The sequence below is a fragment of the Cyrtonyx montezumae genome, unplaced genomic scaffold (assembly GCF_038088225.1).
Source record: "Cyrtonyx montezumae isolate F1298 unplaced genomic scaffold, pur_monq_1.0 scaffold_0, whole genome shotgun sequence".
NCBI classification, from domain to species: domain Eukaryota; kingdom Metazoa; phylum Chordata; class Aves; order Galliformes; family Odontophoridae; genus Cyrtonyx; species Cyrtonyx montezumae.
Window position 1 is genome coordinate 675,119 of NW_027071824.1, and position 24,479 is coordinate 699,597.

The window sequence follows — 24,479 nt, forward strand, 5'->3', positions numbered from 1 at the left end:
GTTCTGAGGAAACCATGAAGATGCTCAGAGGGCTGGAGCACATCTTCTGTGAAGACAGGCTGACAGAGTCAGGAGAAGAGAAGGCTCTGGGGAGATCTCATTGCAGCCATCCAGTACTTGAAGGGAGCCTACAAGCAGGAGGGGGGCAGGCTTTTTACATGAACCGATTGATAGTGATAAGACAAGGAGGAATGGCTTTAAACTAAGGATAGATTTGTAGGCTAGAGTGTTAAGAAGAAATTCTTTATTCAGAGGGTGGTGAGGCCCTGGCTTTGCCGTGCAGAGCTGTGGGTGTCCCATCCCTGAAGGCTCTCAGTGCCAGCCTGGGCTGGTGAGGGTGGCCCTGCCAATGGCTGGGGGTTGGGGCTAGATGACTGGTTCCAGGCTTCAGCTTTCATGTTGTAAATTCTGATACTTGGTCTCATTGATCACTTTTGCTGCAAGACGTTTTCTTTAGCCATCGTTAAACAAAAGCTAACACTTCAGTTAAAAAAAAAAAAGTTTAGAAGTCAGAAATAACAAAAAACTCACAATCCATTCCTCTGTCTTTGCAGAATGCAATTTAAATTGCAGTTTTCCATTGTGGTCAGACTGAGGTCTCTGTTTATATAAGCTATGTCAAAACAAAATGTGTGTTTCCAGGCTTCCTCTTTCATGCAGCTCCGAAGTTTGAGGACCAACAGGATATTCTTGAGCCTGTTTGGTTACTTGACACTAAGTCTTTATGGAAACTTAACGCCTGTGCTGAAATGTCCCAGATCATATAACTGACCTGTCTCTAGTCTGAATCAAACTTCTGATATTTGTATCCTTAGGCAGACATGGTTATCTTTGGGCAGTAGGACTAAAGTACTCATAAAAGTAATGTTCAAACTAGTGCAATATACATGGCTCTTACTAAACTTGGTTTCTTTTCTACTCTCCTTGTAAGGTCAGGCTGACAGAAATGTGGTATGTTTCAATGCATGCATCTGATTCTTGCTCAGCACCTTTTCAACAATTATCCCATTTTTCTTGATATGCAGACCTGATGCATCTGTGCCACAGAGCTTTTGGTGACTCTGTGTGACTTGAGATGCAGGTATAGTTGGGTGATGTTTTTGTTTGGTCTTATTTTGCCAAAAACACAGTGATGTTTAGTGGCTGATTTCTTCTGTTGGAAGTCTGAGAGCTTTGCTCTGTCTCAGGGCTGTTCTGCTGTTACCTTTCTGTCTCGAAGGTTCTGTCTTGACCATTTTCAAAAGAAACAGAAGTGCAGGTTTTTCTGCTGTCACACTGTGACTAGTTCCAAGAGGTCACAGTAGCACAAAAGAGATGCCAGGGAGCACAGCTTCTGGCCTTAGGGTACTTGAATCAGATGTCTATTCATGCAAACATGTTCTCTGAGTGCTGGAATTCTTCGGTGGTGTTTTGACTTCTAACACCCAGTCAGGTTGGTGTTAAGGGCTTAGTGCTTTGAAACTGCCATAAGGCAGTTCTGTGTTTGTTTTACACAGTGAAAAATGTCATTGCCTCTTCCTCCTGGAAACAAATACAGGGTAGGCTCAGATGTATAAATAGTGACTCCCATTACTGTTCGGTACCATCAGCAGGCAGCGCAGTGGCTGCCCATTTGATACGCTCTTAATGTTGAGACAAACATTGAAAAGCCTAAAATACAGCCCTATATCAGCTGGGAGAGAGAAAAATAAATAATAAATAAACAAAGCAACCTTACCCAAACCAGCTGAAGAAAGAAGTTGGAGGTGGGAGTAGAAATTTCTGACTTGGGTTCTTTTGTCATGTTCCTCTGGTGTGTTTGGGAGTGTTTTCTAGATGAAGGGAAGCTGCTGCCTTATGCCACAGGAGGAGCAGTAGGCATCTCTAGCTCTGGCAGGTCCTGTTGCTAGGAAGTGGTGTAAGACAAACAGTGCCTTGGGCAGGGAAGCCCTCTGTGATTTACAACTATTTCAAGCCCTCATTAACAGAAGTATAATTGCTGAATTAGAACTCCTTCCTGTGCAGATTGTGGTAAATGTTTCTTCTCTTACACAATGTGAGTGTCTGCATGTGGTGGTAGCTCGCCTTGCTCTGCACACCTCTTCCATCACTGCTTGCTGGGCTCCATCAGAAAGCCAGTCCTGTAGAGCTGTGTCCAAGGCAAGCAGCAGGAACCCCCTGGGGTAGCTATATATTTTGCTTTAACTGGGATGATTGTTTCCAGCAATGTAGATTTTTGGATTCCTAATATATGGACACCTGTCTCAAAATAAATGAACAAGCGATTTTTACCTACAAACATCTTTTACTCATACAGCTTCTTAAATTTACTAAGGGTATGTAACACCCACAGAGTAATACTGAAGACAAAACAAGCACAGCTTGTTCTTACTGTATCCCGTTTTGATGGACATGCGTGTCAGTGTGCAAAGACCATGTGATGTTTTGGGTCCAGTTCATTAAGAATTTTTTGCATGAATTCCTGTTCCTTTAAGTGTTTAGCTTATAATTGGTCTTTAGCATGTAATACTTCACCTCAGTAGTCCAAGGGGACACTAATGAGTGCTGCAGCTTGTGAGGTGTAATCAGCATGCCAAGGTCAGACAGAACGTGTGGGTTCACTGCGTCCTGGGATGGGCATCTTCTAACATGGCTCATCTCCTTCTGGAAAATACAGCATTAGACAGAGGAGATGTGTGAATATCTGCTTTGCTTTGTGTGTGTGTGTGTACGTGTGCCTATCTTCTTACTCTTCCTTCCAAACAATTCCTTTTTTTTTTTTTTAATTGAAAATACCTGATGTAACATTATAATGTGCTCAGGAAAATTGAGAAGGGGGATACTGGCTGCCCCAATTCCTCATGTAGAGGTCTGTCTAGGACTGCCTGGACCTGGTTAACTTCATGGCATAGTGCACTTGAAGGCAAAGGATATGCATCTCCAGCCATCTCTATGCTGGTTGTGTGAGCTGCTGCTGTAGTATGATGGGGGATTCCCAGAAGTGCTCCTTCAAGCTAGAGCCTTGCTGTCTGCTTCAGTTTGCATGTACACATACTTGTGAGAGATGAAGCAGCAGCCTTCTGAGTAGAATAGTAGCACAGGCCAAAGGAGAACAAATACTTTGTTCTACATTATGCTGTGTACATTGAAGGCACAGCTCTTCCTCTCTTTGTGGGGCAACACGTGAAGATTGTGAAAGAGTTTGCAGATCCTGGATGGGATGAAAAAGCATAAGAATTAAGCTTATAAGTATTTCTTTTGGGAGCTGGAAACAGCCCCTTCTCAGTGCTTTTTCCCTTCCGATAGACCGCTCTGAGGCAGCTCACCAGCAAGCTTAATTCTGCATTATTTCAGCTGATGCAGCCTTCTGCTGGCTAGGTCAGTTTGTTCTCTTTAACTTCTCTTGCAATTACCTTAATGCTTACAATTACCTTAACAAACACAAGCCAGGTGAGGAGTGCTTCTGCAGTACTTGTGCCGAGGAGAGCTGAGTGGCTGCCTCTTAAGGGCGGATAATTCTTCTGATTAACCTCTTCCAAAAGCAGTATTACCTTACAAAATAAGCTAGGAATTTCTGACTGTCCTGCTCGATTTATTTTGATGACTATTGTTTAGTGAGCTGACCTCACATCTCTCCTTAAAAATGCAGTTTTATTCAGTGCTGTTTATGAGCATTCTGCTCCTTGTCTGTACTGCCTTCTGGGCCCAGCACTCACTGTTGTTTTCATTCACAACCATCTGCAGCCAAGCAGAAGTTTTGTGCTGACAGGCAAAGATGATATGCTGATGTTAAGAATTCCAAGGCAGCTGATATGTTGAAATGGTATCTCACTCGCCTTTAAGGTTTTTCTTTATATTGGACTGTTAAAATGCTATATATATATAGGGATATTTTTTTGGAGTAAGCAACTTGTCATAAACCAATCATACACAACTGTTTATTTAAATATGTTCAGTAGTGTTATTTGAAAATACAAGTAGTACCTCACTACACCCATCTACTTCATATTTGTCTTGGGTATCTACTAATTGTTAATGCTTGGATGTGCAGCTGGAGTTCAGAAGGATTTGCCGCATGTGATGTCACATGAGCAGTGGTGTTTCCAAGGACACAACAGAACAGTGTTTTCCCAGGAAGTTCCAGCAAGTGCACTTCTCTCCTCACACCTAGGCAAATCTGGGGATGGAAGTGCTGTATTACATGCATGTCAGCAATGGCAAAAATTGGTCTTTATTGCAAGTAATGACAAATCAGAAGGAAATAATTTGAAGCTCAGATTCCAGAGCCTTGCAGTTTAAAAATAAGTGGAATAGAAAATTTTAAGATTAGCTGTGTTCTGGACCCAGATGGCTTTTTGAAGTGAGTCAGCATCTGGTTTGATAGCACACTTTTTTTTTAATGCTGATTTATTTGCCCATGTAAGTGCCTTCCTTTCTTAAGGGACGCAAATATTGCTGCACTGTATGATCGTGGAGAGAACTGCATTGCTAGAAAGCTTTCTCTATTACTAGCTGAGGTCCTGAAACACAAGGGATTATGCATTAACTAGGCTCTTCTTATCTATGTAAATATATATTTTTAAGTTTCTAAGGATGATTGTGCAGAGGGTTCCACAGGATATTTATACATCGTACAGTCTTATTTAATGTGCTGCTCACCCATCTTGCCCATTTTTCAATATTCTGAATGTTTCTGTTACTCTACAATAGGATAGATAGGTTTTACTTTGCTTCCTCACATTCTTTGTTTCTTTCAATATCTTTCATGGCATTCACTCCTGCTTCTTTGCTCTCCATGCTAAACACTCCCTGTATTTTCAGCCTCTGCCTACCCACAGCTTATCATCTGCTGTTGCCTTCTTGAAGCATCAAATCAAGCTTGCTTCTGCACTCTCAACTATTTTGCAGATGGGCTCAGGAAATGCTGCATCTCTCAGCAGATTCATCCTGGTCCTAAGATACGAATCTTGATATCATATGCTTCCTACAGTGAACTTTCAGTGCCTGTTCTTCACACCAAATTACAGTAGCCTGATCAGCTGGTTTCTAAGACACCAATTTCTTCTCTATAACTCATTTTAATGGTAGGACATCATCTGTTGACTTCATTTGTTTGAGAAGGCAAGCACTGATGTGGATTAGTTACAGATGTAGCTCTTAATACAGAAACTTGCATTCACAAAATTTCTGAAAGTTTAGGCCAGTTTGCTAAAGATTTCCAAACCTACTGATAACAGCTTTGCAGCAGTGAAGTTGAGGAATACATCTCCAGTGAGTGAGGTGGAGGGTCTGTGCACTCTCTCAAGTGTATGAGGTAGAACATGAAAGTAATGTGCTCAACAGTAGTAGTAACAACTGTATCTTCTATGAAGGATTTTTTTAATTGTGATGAAAAACAACCTGGTAAAGCTATGTATTTGCAAACAAAAATGGTACGTGTTTCACAACAGCAGCCATTCCACAAAGTACACTGAGCCTTCTCAGATGCTTACAGTCGTGAGGGTGAATCTTTTTCAATACTGAATTCTTAACAAAAGATTGTGTGGTGTAAGAAACATCATGTACAGAGGAAAAAGTAAATATATCTATGTCATTGTAACTGAGACAAATTTATTAAGTACCATCTGATCCTTTTTTTTTTCACAAGTAGCCCTCTCTGATCTATGTTCCCTCAAGTATGTGTTGATGTGGCTTCTTTCAGTTGATGTGCTTATTCTGCCTCTTTCTACTTAAAGAGGCTGTCAGAGTTTTCTGAGTTCTCATCAAGAGTAGAGCGCTCCAAGAGCAATTCCTGCTTTCTTACTAGCTCCTTCGTTGCAGCATCAGGAGTTCAAATCTAGAAAAGAAGAATATTTGTGGTTCACTTAGGCATGGCTTCTGTGACTGAAGCATTTAAAAAAAGATAAATGCTACTAGCCAAACAGTGCCATGCTGTAGCCCTTATTTACATCCTGAAAGACAGAAGAGAACTTATGCAGAATTCCTGAAGATACCACAGCAATTTATATATATTCAGCAGAGTGCTCTCTTATCATTTCTCATTTGTAATGTGCTGAGGGTTTAGCCCAGGGCAAATGGGAAGGGGGAAAGATGGCCCAAAGCCATTTCAGAATGACTGACACTGGCCCAAGGTTCTCAGAGCAGAAAACAGTCATTAACCATAGAGTCACTGTCAATATCATCTTATTCCTGAGACCACTGCAGAAACTCACATGAATCAGAGTTAAGGAAATGGTAAACAAGCATGAAATGACAACAAACTTATTGGTTAGAAAAATAATATATATATATATATATACACTTTGTGATCCACCATTTCCTTTTCTCAGTTACTTATAATTTTTGCATTAGGACTTGTTTGTATACTTTCAGTAGTTTAGGGTGTAAGTATTCAGTGGGCTGTGATCCATTTAGTTCAGTAACTGTTGCAAATGTTTTTGCAACGTGTGCAAATGTGCAAATCATGATTTGCAATTGAGAAGGCAGGTTGGACACTGGTGCTGGTCTGATACACAAGGACTCCTGCCCATTAAAGTGCACAGCATGAATATTAGAGTTCATCCCATGAACATGGTTGCATTTTATTGTAGGTCTACTTTAATCCTATTTTATAACTTGATATGAGCTTGACCTCCATTTTATAGTTGTATGCATATAATACATATAGGCATATATGTATTTTAGTTTATTGATGTTTTGTGGCAATCATTACCCTGTGTCACATCATCTAGTTAAACATCAGTTTGTTCTGGTTTTAGTTCTACAGCAAGAACTTGTAGGTTATCGTGCACAGAGGAAAACAAAACTAACAAAATCATAACTAGCTAGAAAACAAAACTCATCTTGGATTGAGCCATATTAGGAACATCTACTTTTCAGGAGATTTCTCTCCTTGAATGAAGCCATTCCTGTGTTGCTGCATTTCAGTAACTAAAGGAGGAAACAAAATCCAGAACAAATCTACTGGAATCAACTGTAACCCCTTCTGTAACATCTTCACTGAAAGTGTCAACCATTGTCTCTTTTTTTTGCTTTGAATTTTGTTGAAGTGTCAAGATTTCTAATAATCTATTCAGGAATGTATAATGAGAGAGAGGTCAGCTTCTGAAAACATGACTGGAATATGCAGCACTAAGCAGGGAGTTATGAAATGCTGCGTGCTTTGCTACTGCATTTTGACACTGGGTCAGTCTCTTTGCTGGTATAATTGGTCCAGCTTCAATTAATTAGCAGTAACAAAACTCTACATACCGACTTTCAAAAAATGTGATTAATCTACCTTTGACCTAAAACTGTAGTTATGGTTTGCTACTGTACATACTTTTCTAGGTTTGAAAGTGATGTCATCTTTCTTAGTAGTGCCACTGCTTATCGGAGAGTTCAGATGAACAGCGCTGTCCTTAAGGGAATGCTCTGGTTTCTCAAGATGGGATTTTTCTGCAGGTGGCAGAGATGCGTGTGATGGCTGGAAGAGAAGAGGTTAAAAAATTAAATATGTTACATCTGGCAACAAAGCATACATCCTGCATCTTCCGTTACTTGTTTTACCATCCATTCACAGAGTGTGTGTATTTTGTGAATCAATTCAGTAGCATCTGTTTTTCTTAAAATTGTTTTTTTCTTCTAATATCAAATGTAGAGAGAAGACGACGACTCTACTTTCTGGACTTTAAAGCTTTAGTAAAGCTTTAGCTGCCTTTTAAAGCTCCCTAGATGATCACCCAGTATTGCTGCTGTTCTGTTCTTACCCTGGGTGATGAATAACAAAACACCTATGGTTGTCACCTTCCCTTCTATGAAAGTCTTTTACTATGTCTCAGAAATTCAGATAATCTTCAGAAGGCATAAATGAATGCTTGGCTACTGTGACGTATTTACTCCAGCATCCAGGGTGGGACTGATGAAGGAGACTTCCAGCAATGCAGATACAGTTGTATTTTCTTTCTAAATAGCGTCTCAGGTCTGAGCACCAGGTAGCACTGGTGAATTAGAAAGATGTCATCCACAAAAAAATAACCAGAATGGGATTATTGTGGCTTATATCAGCGTGGATAGTTCAGAAACAGCAAGGTACTCAAGGCTCTAGGACAGCACAGGAAATGCACTCAGAAGTACAACAGTTAAAGAGATCAGTGTAGGCTTGAAAGAAATAGGGCTCTGCTCAACAGTGGAAGAGGATGGATAGCAGACAGACTGGGAAAACAGAAGTCAGCAAGCCTGATATCACTTCAACTTGTTCAGTTAGCAGAGGAAAAAGACTCTTCTACTCACTAGAAGGGCTGATCCTGTCTTATCCTGTGAAGAAGCACAAGCTTCTTTTGAGAAATTATCATTACCAGTGACTCAGTATTTGCAACATCGTAGAGGGATGATCATGATCTTTGGGAGATGGGAAAGACTATGTGCCCCATCAGTGGTAAAGGACAGAATTCTTAAGAGGAATTAGGAAAGGCACAAAGTCCATATAAATTACCAAGCTGCAGTTTTGACCAATGAAAAAGACTTGGCAAGAACATGTGCTGGCTAAATACTCTAACAAAGCTGCCTGCTTTACAGAGACTTGGATAGCAAATAAATGAAAGAGATAAGCACTCTAATAACTATTAACAAATCAGTCCTTTGGCACCGTTTCTCATACCTCTTTTTTCACAGCTTGTACTTCTGCAGGTGTCGGTGTAGAAGCCATCTTCGGATTTGCGACCTTTCCTTTCTCTGCTCCTTTTTTCTCTGTTACCTTCGGCAAACTGTCCAGTTTATTTTGAAGCAGGTCAACTATTCTAGAATCTGCAAATACCTTAGCGATATCAAGAGCACTTTTTCCTGTATTTAAAAATAAACACCTGTGTAAGCCATGAAAATGCATCTTGGCATTTGTTACTGCAATTGGATAATGGTGCTACAGTCTACATAATTTAATTAGGCATCTGCTTTATCAGTCCTTCAGCATGCCAGCAACCTGCCTGCTGTTGGTGCGAGGGTTGGCAGTCATCAGCACTACTTGCAGAAATGAGCCCTGAAATAAGGTATTGCAGGAATCCTTGGATGTGGTTTCTTTGTTCTTAATGACTTGATATTTGCAGCTTAATATACTGGTCTTTCAGGTTATAACTTTGATCTTTGAGAGCGTTTAGCACTCAGAAATGGCTAGCACATTATAAGAGCTGGCATTGAGACTAAGTTCTTGTATGTATCTGCCCCTTTCAGTGGTTGCTCTGCAGCTGGCAAGGAGCTCAGGGGAAGTCCCATGGCACAAGTAGGGCTGAACCAACTGCCACCAACGTATGTAGAGAGAATTTCATATGGTAACAGAAATACAGAATACACAGCACTCCTATAAGCAGAGCTTCACTTTCTAGGATGGGAAATCTCATATATAGTAGTGTTCCTTCCTGTATTATAGCAAGGGCTTAAAATGTGATATTAACATTGTAAATTACTCTTAAATTGAGGAAGTAATACTAATGGAAGGATCTGCTGTGAGGAGGTAACATTTTCAGTTCAAATTTGTTTTTGTGTTAAGTCACTTTTATTCTTATGGAGTAGTATTTACAACATAAGCAGCAAGAAGATCTCTAACTGGTGCTGCCTGTACAGACGAAATAATAAGCCGTGGTCTTCAGAGGAGGGGAGAAGGAGCTGTGCTAATTAATCACGCGGTTAGTTGTGTTACTTTACTTTCTATGATCCCAACAAGTTTTTATTCCTTATAAAGCGTGCATACCATTAAGTAAAGAACCTTTTGGGGCAGATGCTGATACTTACCACTGCTGTTTGTTGTTTGGACATCAGCACCTGCATTGATTAAAAAATGTACTATATCCAGTCTACAGATCTCTATGGCTCTCATTAGTGGTGTTGCATTGCCTATTGCAGGGGCATCCACTGCTCCTCCAGCCTTTACCATCAGCTCAGCGATATCCAGGTGTCCATTATAGCAAGCGTGATGGAGGGGAGTCCACATGAAATTGTCTGTTGCATTTACATCCGCCCTACAGAAGAGTAAGAGATGTTGTGGCAGATGAAGCCAGATACTGCTTGAAGTAGTCAGTCTTAACTGCACACTGAATGACGTATTCACGTAAATAAGCATTTTCAAGTTCCTACTGCCACTTCAAAACTGTTCTAGAATATGATATGTGGCATGCTCTATTAATCCTAATTATTAACATGTCCTGGCTAGTGATCATGTTCCTCTCTAAGTTGACACAGAGTCTTCTAGAGGAAAGTTCTCACAAGTACAGAGAAAAACAGGCTTTCAGATTTAGTTCTCCCATAAAACTGATACTGCTTGTGTTCCAGCTTTACTGGGGACGGCCAAAGGTAGAAAGCATCTGAGCCTAGAGCAGGTACTCTAAAAGACACGGTAAAATTACTTACAATCCAATTGAAAAATGAGTTAAAGAGCATCTACCACTAAATCTGAGGATTTAGAACTTTTTCAGCTACTAGATCATTCTGCTCCTGGGTCAGCAGTGGCATGTTCTGGAGGATGCAAGGACTAGTTTTGGGGTAACACGTGCAATATGCTGCTTTCAGATGAAACTTTGGAAAAGTGTTATCCGCCCTTCAGCAATTGACAGCCTTTGGAGATTTTCAAACAGGAGTGTGGAAAAGTGAGGGTTGGGGAGCAAGAGCCACTAGTGCCCCTTAGTGGTGTTAAAAGGGAAGAAATATGGTTTCCACACATCTTTGGTCATAGACCACTCTTTGTGTCTGGATCTGTCTTCCACGTAATGCTGCATGTCAAAACCTCAAGGGGAATCCCCAAAAACTTGAATACAGTTATTTACTTTCTTCTGTGTTTAGGACCGTCTGGAGGTCCTGAATTGAATTGTCACTTTCTTGTTTACTTTTGGGACAAACAACCAATGTCTGCCAGAAAGATTATGGGAGGAGGGAGAAAGAATCTGTCCGCTTCCCCAGATAGCTTTTTTGCTTGTCTGATCATATGGTTAATATTTAATTCTAGATCAAAAGAATAAACTAATATATTCATCTCTTCTTGTTTAAATGTTAATATTTTTCAGAATTCTGCCTGTACTGAGATCTTATAGCAGTAAATTCTCCAGACCTAGCGACCTTATCTTTGTTATCTTTCACTTACTTAGCTATTAAAAATTAAAATAGAGTTGCCATTATTCCACTTCCTCTACTTATTCCTCATCCCTGTACTGATCCTTTGAGGTTCGTGAATCGCTTTTGCTAATTTCATTCCACTTGAAACAAATTTATCAAAGGCAATGGGGATGACACAGCACTGGCATAAAAAATTCTTCAGGATTTTCTACTGATCAGAATTTGCCTCATTTCTGAGTCTTTCTGAAATAAGATAGTAAGTAGATACCACCAATTTATGTTTAAACCTCAGTATTTTTTAAATACTTAGTTTTCTGTTTGGTATGCATTTGTAACGCCAAGCTTGAGAAGATCATGTTCTAAAAAGTAACCCAAAGCAGAAGTGGCTGAACAGCTACATTGTTGAGAGATATAAAGCTAAACAGTGTCCTGAAAACCTTTCTATACACTTTGTGATTTCTGTGAATTTCAAATGTCAAAAGTAAAACCATTTTTAAACTGATTTACTGCCTTTCTAGGTCTGAATATGATGAGATGTGACTCCAGGGAAGTTTGATGAAAGCAGTGGAAATTAATTTGCTTGATTAACTTGATAACTCCTGCATCTTTATCTTTGGAAGTATATACATTTACAGAGTTCTACATGCTGCAGGAATGCTGGGTGAATACATTTGCATGTGCTGTTAAGCCTTTAGAGGAACTAGAGCAATGGCTGGAGCCACTCATCCTTGGAAATGAACATTAAAATGAATTCTAGCTATAGGCAGAGGACAAAGCTATTACAGATATCATTGTATTTGGAAAATGTTCATTTAAACATTTGTCAGAGTGTGGGACTATGGCAGTTTGCTCCCAAAAAAAACCAAAAGTGGTTACACTGTTACACAAGTATGACTGAATTTCTCTTAAATTGCTTTGATTCTTGAGCTGTTATTAAGATTTTTCCCAGGTGTATCTGTAGGCTACAAAATGGCTGAAGCACTTTCAAAGCTGGGAACAGGCTAAACAGCAACACACACTTCTGGTTTAAATCCTACTGCTGAGGCTGCAGAGACAAGAGATTATTTGTAAGGCACATTCTCTTGAAACATTTGCATGCAAAGGCCCTGGCACGTGGAACAGGGAAATTATTATTATAAACATTATTCAAGTAAAAAAATAAGCTGTAGTCTGTAGCATCCATCTATTTACTGCAAATTTATGCTCTCAAAACAGCAATTGAAAAATTCTTTGGAATGATCTTACCCCTTTTCCAGGAGATACTGCACGACATCTATATTCCCACTTATGCATGCAGCCATCAAAGGTGTTTTGTAATACTTGTCTTTTATGTCTACTGGCACACCCTCCTCAAAAGCTTTCTGTAGAGATGGAATGTCTCCTGCTCTGACAAGGTAGTTAATATTCATGTATGTTTTCTTTGGTTCATCCATGTACCAGGCACGATCATCGTGCACGGGATGTGTGGATGTGTGCTCCCTGTTACTGTGGTAGCTATCAGCAGTGCTCTGAACAGCCTCAATCATGTAGACAGGGAAGCCATCTTCCCTAAGCAGACATGCACTTTTTGGAACAACACAAATTGGCATGGGGACAGCAATGTTCTTTTTGCCTTTTTGTTTCTTCCCTTTCTTTTCTTTCTTCCTTTTGGGTTCAAAGGATGATATCAGACAGCTCTTCTGCAAGTATTTAACACCTTTAAGAAATTCTTCAGTGTTGATTCCTTCAGTGTCAGATTTTTCATGCAGTTCAGCAATAATCTGTATTTGTTCATTGTCCACAAAGGCACACGACTTCTGAATAACTGATATGAAATCATCTTTGGCTACAGTTCCATCTCCTTGGTCAACAGCCTCGAATGCCTGGAGGAGGGCAGCCTGGTGCTCTAAGGACCAGTCATATAGCTTCAGTGCCCAGAGCCGGTTGTTCTCCTTAGCTCCAGGCTTGGACTGCTTTATAAAGTTCTTTTCTATTTTACGCAATTCTATTGCTGCTGCTTTAAAACCTCCTTCCTTGGCAACAGCTCTTGGAGTCTTAGCTAACAAGTTTGTCCATGTAGGATCACAGCCTGAAAATATAAACACATTTCCATTGATAACATAGTAGAATTAATAATTACTAATAATATTAGTGACTTGTAGTATGCATGTAGCTAGGTCTACCGCTTTCTACAGATTTAACTACAAATAGTGATAATAAAGGAACTCCATCAGTTGCCCCAGCTTGGAAGGCTAACCACACATCCATGTTTGTTTCCCACAGGGAGATTAATCAGACAACCCATGCTCTACTTCTCTGTCCATTACTGAGTACCTATGAAAAGGCAGAAGTTCAGTGAGAATTTTACATGTTCACTTAAAGAAGTGAGCAAGTTTAAGAAAAGACTAAAATTGGAATGTCACTCGCAGTTCTGTATCCCAGCCTTGCAATCTGATAGCAGACCACAAACTAATTGTTAGGATCACAGGAGTAGAATGTAGGATTTTGCATGATCCCATGGAAAGAAAGCCTGAAATAATGTGGTCGTCTAATTCAGAAAATGATCTCAGCTTCTTTGGTGTATTCATGGGTGCTAAGTTTTCCTTGTGACTACACTGAGATCGGGTTATTTAATTGATCAGCAAGGCAAAAAATAATTTTCTTTTGAAAGTGTCAGTACAAGTTATACAAATCCATGATGTTTCTGCTATGTTTCGTTGAGAATTTTTTTATCTCATCTTAGCCCCATTAGTAGAGACAAATAATAATGGCCTATGTTTAGTACTTCTTAATGAGAATTATGTTTGCCACGTGATACCCAAGAATCAAATCCTTCATGAGTGCTCAAGTGAAATCTTTCTTCAAACACAGAAAAAATAAGACAGTTGTGAAGTAGCTTACTTACCTCTTTGTCCTATAAACTTGCAGCAATTTACAAATCCTCCCTCTGCAGCGTAGTGAAGGGGTGTGTTACCATTCATAGCAATCAGTCCTAAGTCTCCATTATAAGCTGAAATAATCCTCAAGATCTAGAAGAGTGAAGACAGTATCACCTGAAGTCATCTGTGTTTCTTAGGATGGGGGAAGCATGAGAGTGATTTACAAATAAAATGCAGTGTGATATACTCCTGATTTATACAGTGAATTTCCCTGTCATGACCAGCTGATCAATACACTCACTGAGCTTTTGTTCTTTATAGTATGTGCTTTACTCAGGAAACAGAAACACTACTCATTTGTACGTGTCAAGGACAACAGCCTTAGCTCCTGCCAGCCTGCTGCAGGCAACTATCCTACAGTAATGCTGTAAGCAAAATCATGGTATGCATATTTAAACAACGTAATTTTATGTACTTTAAAGGCAATGCTTGGGAGGTAGTAGGGATGAAACTGCCTATCTGCAGCTGTTTGTATCTGCAGTGTTTAACGCTATGAAAGTTACCTCAAAGAAGCCTCCTTTGGCTGCAAAATGTGCAGCATTGTGTCTTTCATTGTCAAATAGGTTAACATCACCTCCTCTCTCAAGTATACCACGCACCACCTCAAGAACACCTTCTCTTGCTGCTTCCATTATGGCTGTGCGACCTGTAACCTGCAAAGCAGCAAGAAAACTGTTCAGAATTTGTATTGTATGCTAATTTAGGTTGGAAATGTCCTCTTGTGTGATACGATAGGATTGTTGTAAGGCATCGTAAAACTGAATGACTGCTCAGATACTATTTAAAAAAGGAGACAAAATTAGCAGCATCGAAGATGCTTATAAGCAAACTTCAGGAATCCAGTCTTAACGCTTCCAACTAAGAGTAGTCAAATCCCAGTTACTCAAGAACATTAGGAACTAGAATCACATGAATAGTTGCACAAAAATCAATTCCTTGTTTGAGGGAATTCTTATTTCTGTGTACATGCTTTCTTGCATGTAGAAGGGTTTGATAGAAAAATACTGCCTGTGTCACCTTAAGTGTATAAGAAAGCTGGCTGGAGGAGTGCTATGGGGGAGACACAGCAGCTGGGGAATTTCACTGATATTCTGTCTGTGAGGCAAAGTTACATGCTAAGACATTAATATTGTGTCTTTTTTTTTCCTTGATACTAATATATATTTGATATAATTTGTACATATTTTCTTTATTATGGCTGACTTAGGTTTGGTGACTGCTTAAGAAAAAAGCACCTTTCAGATGAGGGATAGCCCTCGTTAACCTAATGCTCCACAGCACCACTTAGAACTTCTTGTCTGTTGCTATGCAGAGGGGCAAAGAGGAGAGAATGGTAGGAAGCAGAAAGTGAGCTGTGGATTTCATTGTACTGAACCGTGCTCTGTTCCCTGTATCTTTCTCTGAATCCAGCAAACCACTCCCGTTACATTGCCAGATGTGTACCCATCGTATTAAAACAAAAATGCAAGTATCTCATCATACTGCAGGTATGCAGAGTTGATGTGGTGGGCCAAATGTTGTTAACATAGAATGGTTTTGTGTAACTACTAACTATGAAGGTATTATTGCAATGCTAGGACCAAAGCAAGAGTCTTGGTTAGCTCTAAGGGGAAGCCTGATGGTCCTGAAGGTATTTTTCAACCTAAATGATTCTACAGTTATATGTTTTGATCAGTAGCACAGAGTTTTTGTCCTTAACAACACTGATCAGTTTAGCAAGTGAACACATTAATTACTGAGATGTGAATAGAGAGAGAATAGAGTTTCTAATATCTCAATTCTCCCTCAGCTTCTTCATATCTCCCAATACTCCACATGATGTTATGATGTGGAATATTAATAATACAACAAAAATCATAGAACCATAACAAGTGGCATTTTTAGTGAATATTACTTCAATCCTGAAAAGGTTGGGGCATACCCATGCAAAATACAAATAAGCACTACTACACTGAAGTACAATGATCCACAATTTTTAAGTTACAGTTTTTGGGTTTTTTTTTAGTATTTACACTCTAATCTACAAAAATCTAATTCAAAATACATGATTCAAGCAGAGGACTTGAATCTGCTCCTGAAAAAAAAAAAAAAGAAAGAAAAATAAAGGATGATAAAGGAGGGAGTAAATGTGCTCACAAAAGGTGGGAGTAGATGTGTTCACAGAGTTTTGCCAGTGTGCAACACAGCCACTGCTATGCTATTTTAATGTGAGGATTTATGGTCATATACTGCAGTCATCTGGTAGCTATTCTGTACTCCTCTACAGTCATTCTTAGGTACTGAAATATTCATACTGGGTCTCTTGCATTGGGATTTGCTCCTCTTTCCAAGAAATTCAGACATGTTTCTTCAATATCGTGAGCTTGCTCACAGGCTTGCAGAAATACAGGCTTTCCATCAGTAGTACAGTTGTTAATATCTGCACCATAATCCAGGGCAATTTGAGTGCAGTGATAGTGCTGTCTTGTAGGTAAGATACAGTAAAACAAAACACCTGCAAAGAAAAACAACAGTAATTATGTTGTAATGCCAAATGGTAAGACAGGTTACTTACACTGTAAACTTCACAACTGAGCAGATAAACTCCTTCATCTGAGACCCGTTAACATTTCTTCAGGCATATAAATACAAAAAAGGATTTTTAGTTTAGGGCCTTCAAACTCAGGAAGTAAACCAGAGCTGAATATGTGACCAGACATAGGAGGATGCACTGGAAGTGCTATGATTTAAGGGCCCGGATTGTTCAGAAAGAGTGATTTTCATTTCTCTCTTTTGGTCAGTAGCTTCTGCTGAGCTTTAAGGATTAACCTCAGCCATGGTTCCTCTCTGCAGATATAACAAAATGTACACAGCAAGTACGTAACGCAGCAAGGAACCATTTTATGCTGGTTTGATGAGGTTCCTTTTTACTTACCTTTCCCTTCGTTATCAACAACAGTCATGTCTGCTTTAGCTTTTGCTAGTAACTCCAAAACCAAGCTATGGCCTAGCTCAGCTGCCTTCATTGCTGGAGTGCGTCCCATTTTGTCCTGAACATCTGGGTGAGCTCCCTGTTGCAGCAAGAAACTGCACATGTTGATGTCATTCTTAATGCAGGCCAAAGAAAGAGCACTGTGTCCGTCCATAGGCTCAGTGAAATTGATGAGGTTTGGGAATCCATTCTGGATCAGCTTTTCTATTTGCTTCTTGTCTTTCTGGTGAATGCACTGGAGAAGTTTGTAGATCTGTAAGTTTCGTAGTCTGTTATCTACCGGTAACATCCTGCAATGGGAGAAAATGGGTTCTTCCAAAGCATCAATTTCTGCATAGAACACAGAGTTGAGACTACTCTTACATGCTAGAAATTACAGGAATCAAACTATGTTCAATGCATGGAAATAACTACTTCTCTACTTGGCAGAGCACAGGGTTTTGAGTGAACTTCTCTCATTTAGTATATGCAACAAATATAGTGATTACTATAAAGATGGTACTTTACAAATTGCTTTTTCTCATTATCAGTCTGTTCTTAAGAAGTCTCATTCAACATGAACATTAAGTTAAAAAACTGTAAGGAATTGTTATATTCTACAGTTACTTGGAATCCCAACGAGAGGTTGATCATCTGCCATTTTAGTACTGGAAATGGAGATTAAAAAAAAAATCACAAGACCCAGTTACAAGTCTTGCTAAAACACAAAACAGATACTGGCATCACTTTGTCTGAGCCTTAACACCTTCCTTCTTAGGTAACTGATGCATGAGCTTTCTGCTGGGCTGTGATATCATAGAATCATAGAATTATAGGGGTTGGAAGAGACCTCAAGAGATCATCGAGTCCAACCCCCCTGCCAAAGCAGGCTCCCTACACCAGGTCACACAGGTAGGCGTCCAGGCGGGTCTTGAATATCTCCAGAGAAGGAGATTCCACCCCCCCCCCGGGCAGCCTGTTAAATTAAATTTCTCTGTGGTAAATCCCTTGAGGAAAAAAAGATGCAGGCAGGGACACTGACATGGCAAAAGATTCCTCCACATAATGCAATAAATGCTTCTAGAGAAAAGTGTGGTGCAGGATACCAGCTTCACATATGCCTTAATTATGATTTTTTTAAGCTTTTTGTCCTCTGGTATCTGGTCTCTGTGCTTGTGGATGAAGGGACAAGCAAAGCTCGGGACCATTTCTAAAGCTTTCTTGAGTAAATAGGAAGCTTTCCATCAGCTTCAGCAAACCTTGGATCAAACTCTGCTCCAAAAACGACACTTACAGGTCATGCAACAAAAAATGTGGAGGTGCAGTGTCCCTTTAGGAAAGTTTTTATCCTTTTTTTTTTGGCAACAAAGATTGTAAATGGAACCATTTAGCAACTTGCCTGGGTACTGTTTTGTGAATGTCCAAGAGGAGGTGAGTTTTAAGAGAGGTGAGGGTTGCTTAATTTCAACAGACTTTTTGAGGTACTACCTCCCATTTTAGAAAGGAAGCCTCAGAGAAAACTGCAAGAAAAATAGCACCATTAAAGGCTAAACACATTGGGAATGGGTAAAAGCAGAACATTTTGTACCACTGGATGCACCATGTCAGTTGTTATTTCTGTAACTGCTGCTTTCATTTCTTTTCAAGTTCTGGGGCTGGCCTATTTTTGGAGCAAAAAGGACTGGGGATTTCTCGTGACTGCCCTTCTTGTGTTTCTCCTTGGCACTTTCCCTGTGCCACCCAGCTGTGTTGCCAATAGATGCATGCAGCCCTGATTTGGGCAGTATGTGCAAAACAGCTCCTTATGCCAACGCATCTGGCTGCAGCTGGGAGCTCCCCCTTGTAACAGCTGGAACAGCAAAGGCGTTTCAGGAGAGGAACAAGGAGGAGGGAGGGCAGGGCTGTGCAATGCTGGGAACTGCCTTTTCTTATCTACAGACCATAGTAAAGAAAGGGTAAAATGTGGAAGTTTTGCTAGAAAAACTGTCATTGTAACAATCTTGAGCAGCTCTGTGCTATGTTTTATTTCAGTGGTGTTATTATTAGAAGAAGAGAACTTCCTAAAGTATTGAAAATACTATACACTAAAATGCACTGGCATTTTCTGTCTGCCCAGAATAGGTTAGGTGCTCCCTCAGCTAGGTGGCTTTCTCTGGGTTCAGTGTAACATTGCTTAAAATGCTTTTTCTGGTTTGCTTGTTTGTTTGTTTCTGATAATTTTGTACACTCACTCTAATCATATAGAAAATAGTATCTTACAGTAACTCAAGTTTGTCCCCTGAATCATTACTATGTTATGCTTATGTCCCAAGAAAGGGAATAAATGCAGAGATTTGAATTATTTATCTATCTATCTATTTATTTATTTTCTGATAGGTGTTGCGACTATAGTAGCACTCTAGTCCTAATGTTTAGAGGTGAGAAATAAGGCCAGTTCTGGGTAGGTCCTACTAGGAGGGAAGCCAGAGTAGCCTATGGAGTCCAGCTTTCTGAGCTAAGTGCCCAGACAGGAAATTTTGTAGTGAGGAGCAGCAAGAAGGCACTACAGGAAAGCCTCTCACAGTGCTTATGCCTCTGGAATTCAGGTAGAGAAGTGTTTTTAAAAATGTGTAGTTGGAGCATAGTTCTCTCATACTCTTGTTCTCTATTCCCCATTACCCTGCTGTAGTAAGGAACTCGGTTTCACTCCCGAAATGGGACTGACCCTTTCATCCCACAGTGTTTGCAAGCACACAGAGAGCCCAGGCTCCCCTTATTGTAGCTATTTTTAAGCAGCCAAAACAGTACCGTCGCTTCTAGCTACCCTGCACAACAGGAGGCGGTTCCCCAACCCTTGGCTTCACTCTGAAGGAGGGCTGTGCCTAACAGCAGCTCTGCTCCATGGGTTCTGAAGCGCACCAGCTCTGCCTAAGCCCTGGCCGACATGGCTGGCCGGGAGCAGGCGGGTGAGTGCCTGGCTCTGATGCTGTGGCACCCATCAGGGCTCTTCTGCAGCCCACCTTACTGGCCTGGGGAGGCGAGGCACACTCCCATGTGATTCTCCCAGTCTGCAGTGCTCCTAGGAAATCAGTGCTCATCTCGTCACAGTCTGGAGGCCTGACAAGTCATTCTGTTTGGGCATTTTTCCAGTATTTCTCAGCACATTCTGCACACGCCTGGATTTTGCACAGCATTTTTTTGAGGAGCTCGTTTAGGATTAACGCTTGCCTTCTCTCCCTTACTTTCTCCCCCTCTGGAGCTGCAAACTCTGATATATTCTCCCTGAGAAGAGCTGCGTAAAGCTTAGGAGCACAGGAGCACCGTTGCAGTTGGTAAAAATTTGTTGTTAACATCTGGTGAAGGCATAAGTGGCTATACCATGCGGTGTGTCTGTATCTGGGTTTAGTTTGTGGATTACCCCCGGGACTGCTGGTAGCAGTGCAGCCGTCACGCGTGGACATGGGTGTCCGGCAGCAGCACTGCCTGCCGAGGTCACTCCCAGCTCCGCGTGACCAGCGTTCCCGGCTGGCTCCGGGATGCTTTCCCAGCGAGGTCCCGTCCCGAGCTTAAAGGCGGCTTCAAAGCATTAAGAACCCGTAACATTTTAACGGCGACAGCTGACGTTTCTTTGCAGTACCTCTTAGAGGTGACCGGGCGGAGTTAAGAGACTTGCACGGTGCGGGAATAGAAAATGCCACCCAGCGTCCCGGTGGAGCCGGCGAGAAGCGAAGCAGCCTTCAGGGGATGCGTCGCAGCGCTGGGAACCGCCGCCATGTCCCTTAGCGACGGGCAGCGCCGCGCGCCTCCCTCAGCAACGGCGGCGCGCGCTGCGGGGGGCGGCGGCGGTTGCCGCGGCTGCGCGAGGTGAGGGCGTCACCGGAAGGGAACGACGCGGAGCGAGCGAGCCGAGAGCGGCTCCCACAGCGCTGCTGTGGCGGCGCGAGGTGTGTCCGGCGCGTTAGGCGCCTGACTGCAGCTGACGAATAGGGCAAGGCGCGCGGTGCTGCTTTGAGAGCTGCAGAGGGAGTTTTCTATGGAGAATATATTGTCTCTAGGCCCTGTGTGATGCAAGACCTAAGTAGGTGCAGCAGCACTGCATGGGGACAGTTGCCAAGGTCCGTCTCAGTGACGTGGATGAATACAGTCTGCGGAGCCAATGGCAGAGAGATTTTATTCACCGTGTTAGCATCTGATAACAGATAATGTGTAGTAAATTATCTCCCAACCAGAACTGTTCCAAAGAACATTTGTTACTGAAGACCATGTATGTTTTCCCCTTGTTTTACTCACTCGTAGACATTAACCTCAATCAGTCTTACAAGATACATGCCTCATCGTCATGGGTAAAGCCTTCATTACCAATGTGATCACTTTACAGTTCCAAAGTGGTCTAATTACACATAGAGACTTCACTGCTGAACAGCTGCTTCAAAGCATTTGAAACGTAAGGACCGTGAAGTTTTGGTTGGTACTAGGAGAAGGTGCCAGACTGACAGAGCTATACAGCCCCTGTATGGAACAAGCGGAATAATAGAGCTGTCATCCTCCATAGAACTTGCTGTCTTAGCACTGCACTGGCATTTCACTGTCAGTGTGAAAGCACAGGGGCATATGGACATCCCCTAAGTGGCCTCTGGAGGGAGGCTGCTCTTTGCGAGGGCTCTCGTGCTTATTGGCACTGGGATAGTGCTGACACCAGCAGAGCTGGGTTTGCTGATAGCCTGACTTCAGCAGGAAAGCATGCATGGTTTTGACTTAAGCTTTTTACCACACAAGTAATTATTACTGTTTCTCATCTCTTGAGATTCTGACACTGGTGCAAAAGATATCTGCTGCATAGTGCATTGCAGGCAAAACTCATTCAGATTTGCCAGCATGACACAAATGTACACATTTGGCTAGTTCAGAAGGTCACTCGGACTGTTATGGCCAGCTGAGAATTAAACTGAAGGAGCATGCAGTCACACCGTGGCAGCAAACCAGAGGGTGAATATCGCTAAATTCCAGTAGAACTCCCAGCCTGGCCCATTGCATGCAGTGCTGTGCAGTGCCCACAAGGCACATGCATAGCTGATGGTGATGTGCACAGGCAGTGACAGTGATGGTGAAGTGCCAGTTCTGCTACCCACCAGAGCAGCTTGTCATGGGGGCCTTTCTCAAATTGTGCTGCTCAAACTAGGAACAAATCTTGTTCTGGAAAGAGCAGTGAGTTTTTGAGATGTTCCCTGGGCTCCCTTATCTTTCCTTTCTTCGATAACATTGTGTGAATCTATTAATACTAATCAGATCAATGCACAACTCTTTCAATAATCAGTGTCAAAAATAATACCTGTTCATTCTGCTGATTAATATGTGCTCTTAGAAATAAGCCTTTGCATAGAAGAGAAAGACCATGAAATAACTGATGGAAGTGCTTAGTAAGAAAGTTCTGCAGTGACTGGGTAAGCAGGAGACATTCCTCACCCAACTGTGGCAAAGTAACAAAAGGGACAGTGGAGCAGCCTAGAAGTTGCCCACTTCCCAACATGTGTTCCCCAGGTACTGCATGGGCCAGGAGGAGGACTGGCATTCTACAGTCAGGTGAGATTTCCAGTGACAATTAGGTGGGTAGGAGTTTGAGTGGAGGGGACTACTCTGGACATATTCAGACTTTGTCACAGACTTAGTTGGCAGTATTTGTTCGCTAAAAGCCTCTGTTACTAATCCTGAAGGTTCTCTACTCTATAAGTCCTGCAAAAAAGGAATGCTGCACCCCTTTCATCACTGTTTCTTGTGAGAGTCTCTTTTCTATTAAGCCTCAGGTCTCTGAAACCATTCACTCTGGTTTTTTAGGTCTAATGCTATGCTGTGGAGCCCATGTAATGCCATGAGAGAATTCCAGATGACTTACAGTGGGAGTGTGTCAGGCCTGTTAATGAGTGAAGCTCTGATTCTCCCTTGATTAGTTCTTTATCTTCAGATCATAATATTAAAAAACTAGAGGGAGAAGAATGATGATCTTGTAGCTCTTTTTCAGTTAGCTTTCACACTGACAGGTTAGGCAGCAATGAAAATATAAACTGCCTTCTCTTGTCCCATCTGTTCTCATCCAGCCTGTCACTGTACCATGTGAGGTACGTGGTGCAAGTTTGCAAGACAAAGAAATAGATGAGTGTTGCTCATCTGATGTTACATGAAGCTAATGAAATATTGATAATGTGCTTCACCACATTCACAGCAAATAAAAGGAATTTGCATTTGGAAATACTTACGTCATCTGTCACTGGGAGGCAACTCTTCTGAAGGTGCTATCTCTCAGCAACACTGAGGTACTGCTGCAGCTTTTAGAAAGGTGAATAGAAGGTGAACAATAAAAGGAAAGCAACACTATCCCTAAAGTAGAGACTGGAGAGTTGTGTGCGTTCTGAGCCTGATGGAGAAACATCTGGATTCCAAAGCTGCTTGTTGAGTTCAGTGCTGCTTATTGTAAGGAAGGGTAGTCTGCACAAAGAATGTTTAAGAGCATGAAACCCCTGTTCCAAAGCAGTGTGAGGCTGCTGAAATCCCTAGGGTCATGTGGGGGGAATTCCTATACAAGTTGGAATAAACCTCATTTCTGTTTCCTTGCCTGGCCTTGCTCAGCTGTGGTTAAATGAGGAAAGCGGATGATAGCCATCTGGTCATCTTGCTGTTGAGAGGCCTGGGTGGGAGTCCTGGCTTGTCCTCTCACCAGTGCCACCTGCAGGGATGAGCTGAGCACTTGGGAAGAGAAATGGAATGTTCCGCAGTCTAGAAAAGGTACAACAAGATGGTTGTTCTACCATGGGGTGCTACTGAGAGAGGATCTGCAGCTGTCAGTCTGTTTGCTCATCTCCCCCATGTTCTTGACTCAGAATGACAAATTACCCACCATGAAAGAGAGAGAATTCTTTCAGTAATTAATTAAATCCATTAGGAAAGACTTCCCACATTTAGCTTGCAATTTATGGTTCATGTAAAAAACCTATTACACAAAAACCTTTGGTTTGATGTGGGAGACCTGGCACAGAGGAGGCTAATGCTCCCTGCTGCTGCCCTGTATCTACCAGTGTCGCCATAACCGGCCTCAATAATTCTGTGATCTTTGCTCCTGTAGTTAGAGGATTCTGAGCCACACCACAACCAAGGCACATTTAAAACTCTGAATGTCTAAACCAGAAATCTCTTCCACAGTGGGCAGTAGGCAACTGTTAACGAACCCAGTGTGCTCAATTACTGTCACAGGTGTGGGTTACTAAGGTTTTCCTGTTCATGCTATTAGATATTTTCTGTTCAATCAGACCTTAATTCCTATAATAGTAGCAAAAGCAGAGCTCCAGTCTTAATGTGTTCTTTTAAGCTAAAGGTTGCTACTGCATACTGACACCCATCACCTTGGTCTTAGCTCTCTGACTACATTTTAGGTTAATGCACTGATTAATCCAGACATTAGAGAAATAGAATTTATTTCTAATTTAATATTCAGTTGTAAACAAAATGTGATAATTATTTTTCAATGTCCATACACATATGCTTTGTTACATGTTTATCCATAACACCTGAAAAAGTACCAAACTGTA

At 41.4% G+C, this 24,479-nt stretch overlaps 1 protein-coding gene across 1 annotated transcript; it reads right to left on the reverse strand.

Annotated features, from left to right (window-relative positions):
* Window positions 1–5,653: 5,653 nt before the first annotated feature.
* ANKEF1 (ankyrin repeat and EF-hand domain containing 1) lies at window positions 5,654–17,233 on the reverse strand. Its single transcript, XM_065736022.1, is given in 10 exon segments — window positions 5,654–5,815; window positions 7,301–7,416; window positions 7,878–7,923; window positions 8,639–8,799; window positions 9,742–9,968; window positions 12,301–13,123; window positions 13,940–14,063; window positions 14,477–14,626; window positions 16,268–16,467; window positions 16,888–17,233. Coding segments are annotated over 10 exon segments (2,304 nt in total). The 3' UTR covers window positions 5,654–5,704.
* Between the last annotated feature and the right edge of the window lie 7,246 nt (window positions 17,234–24,479).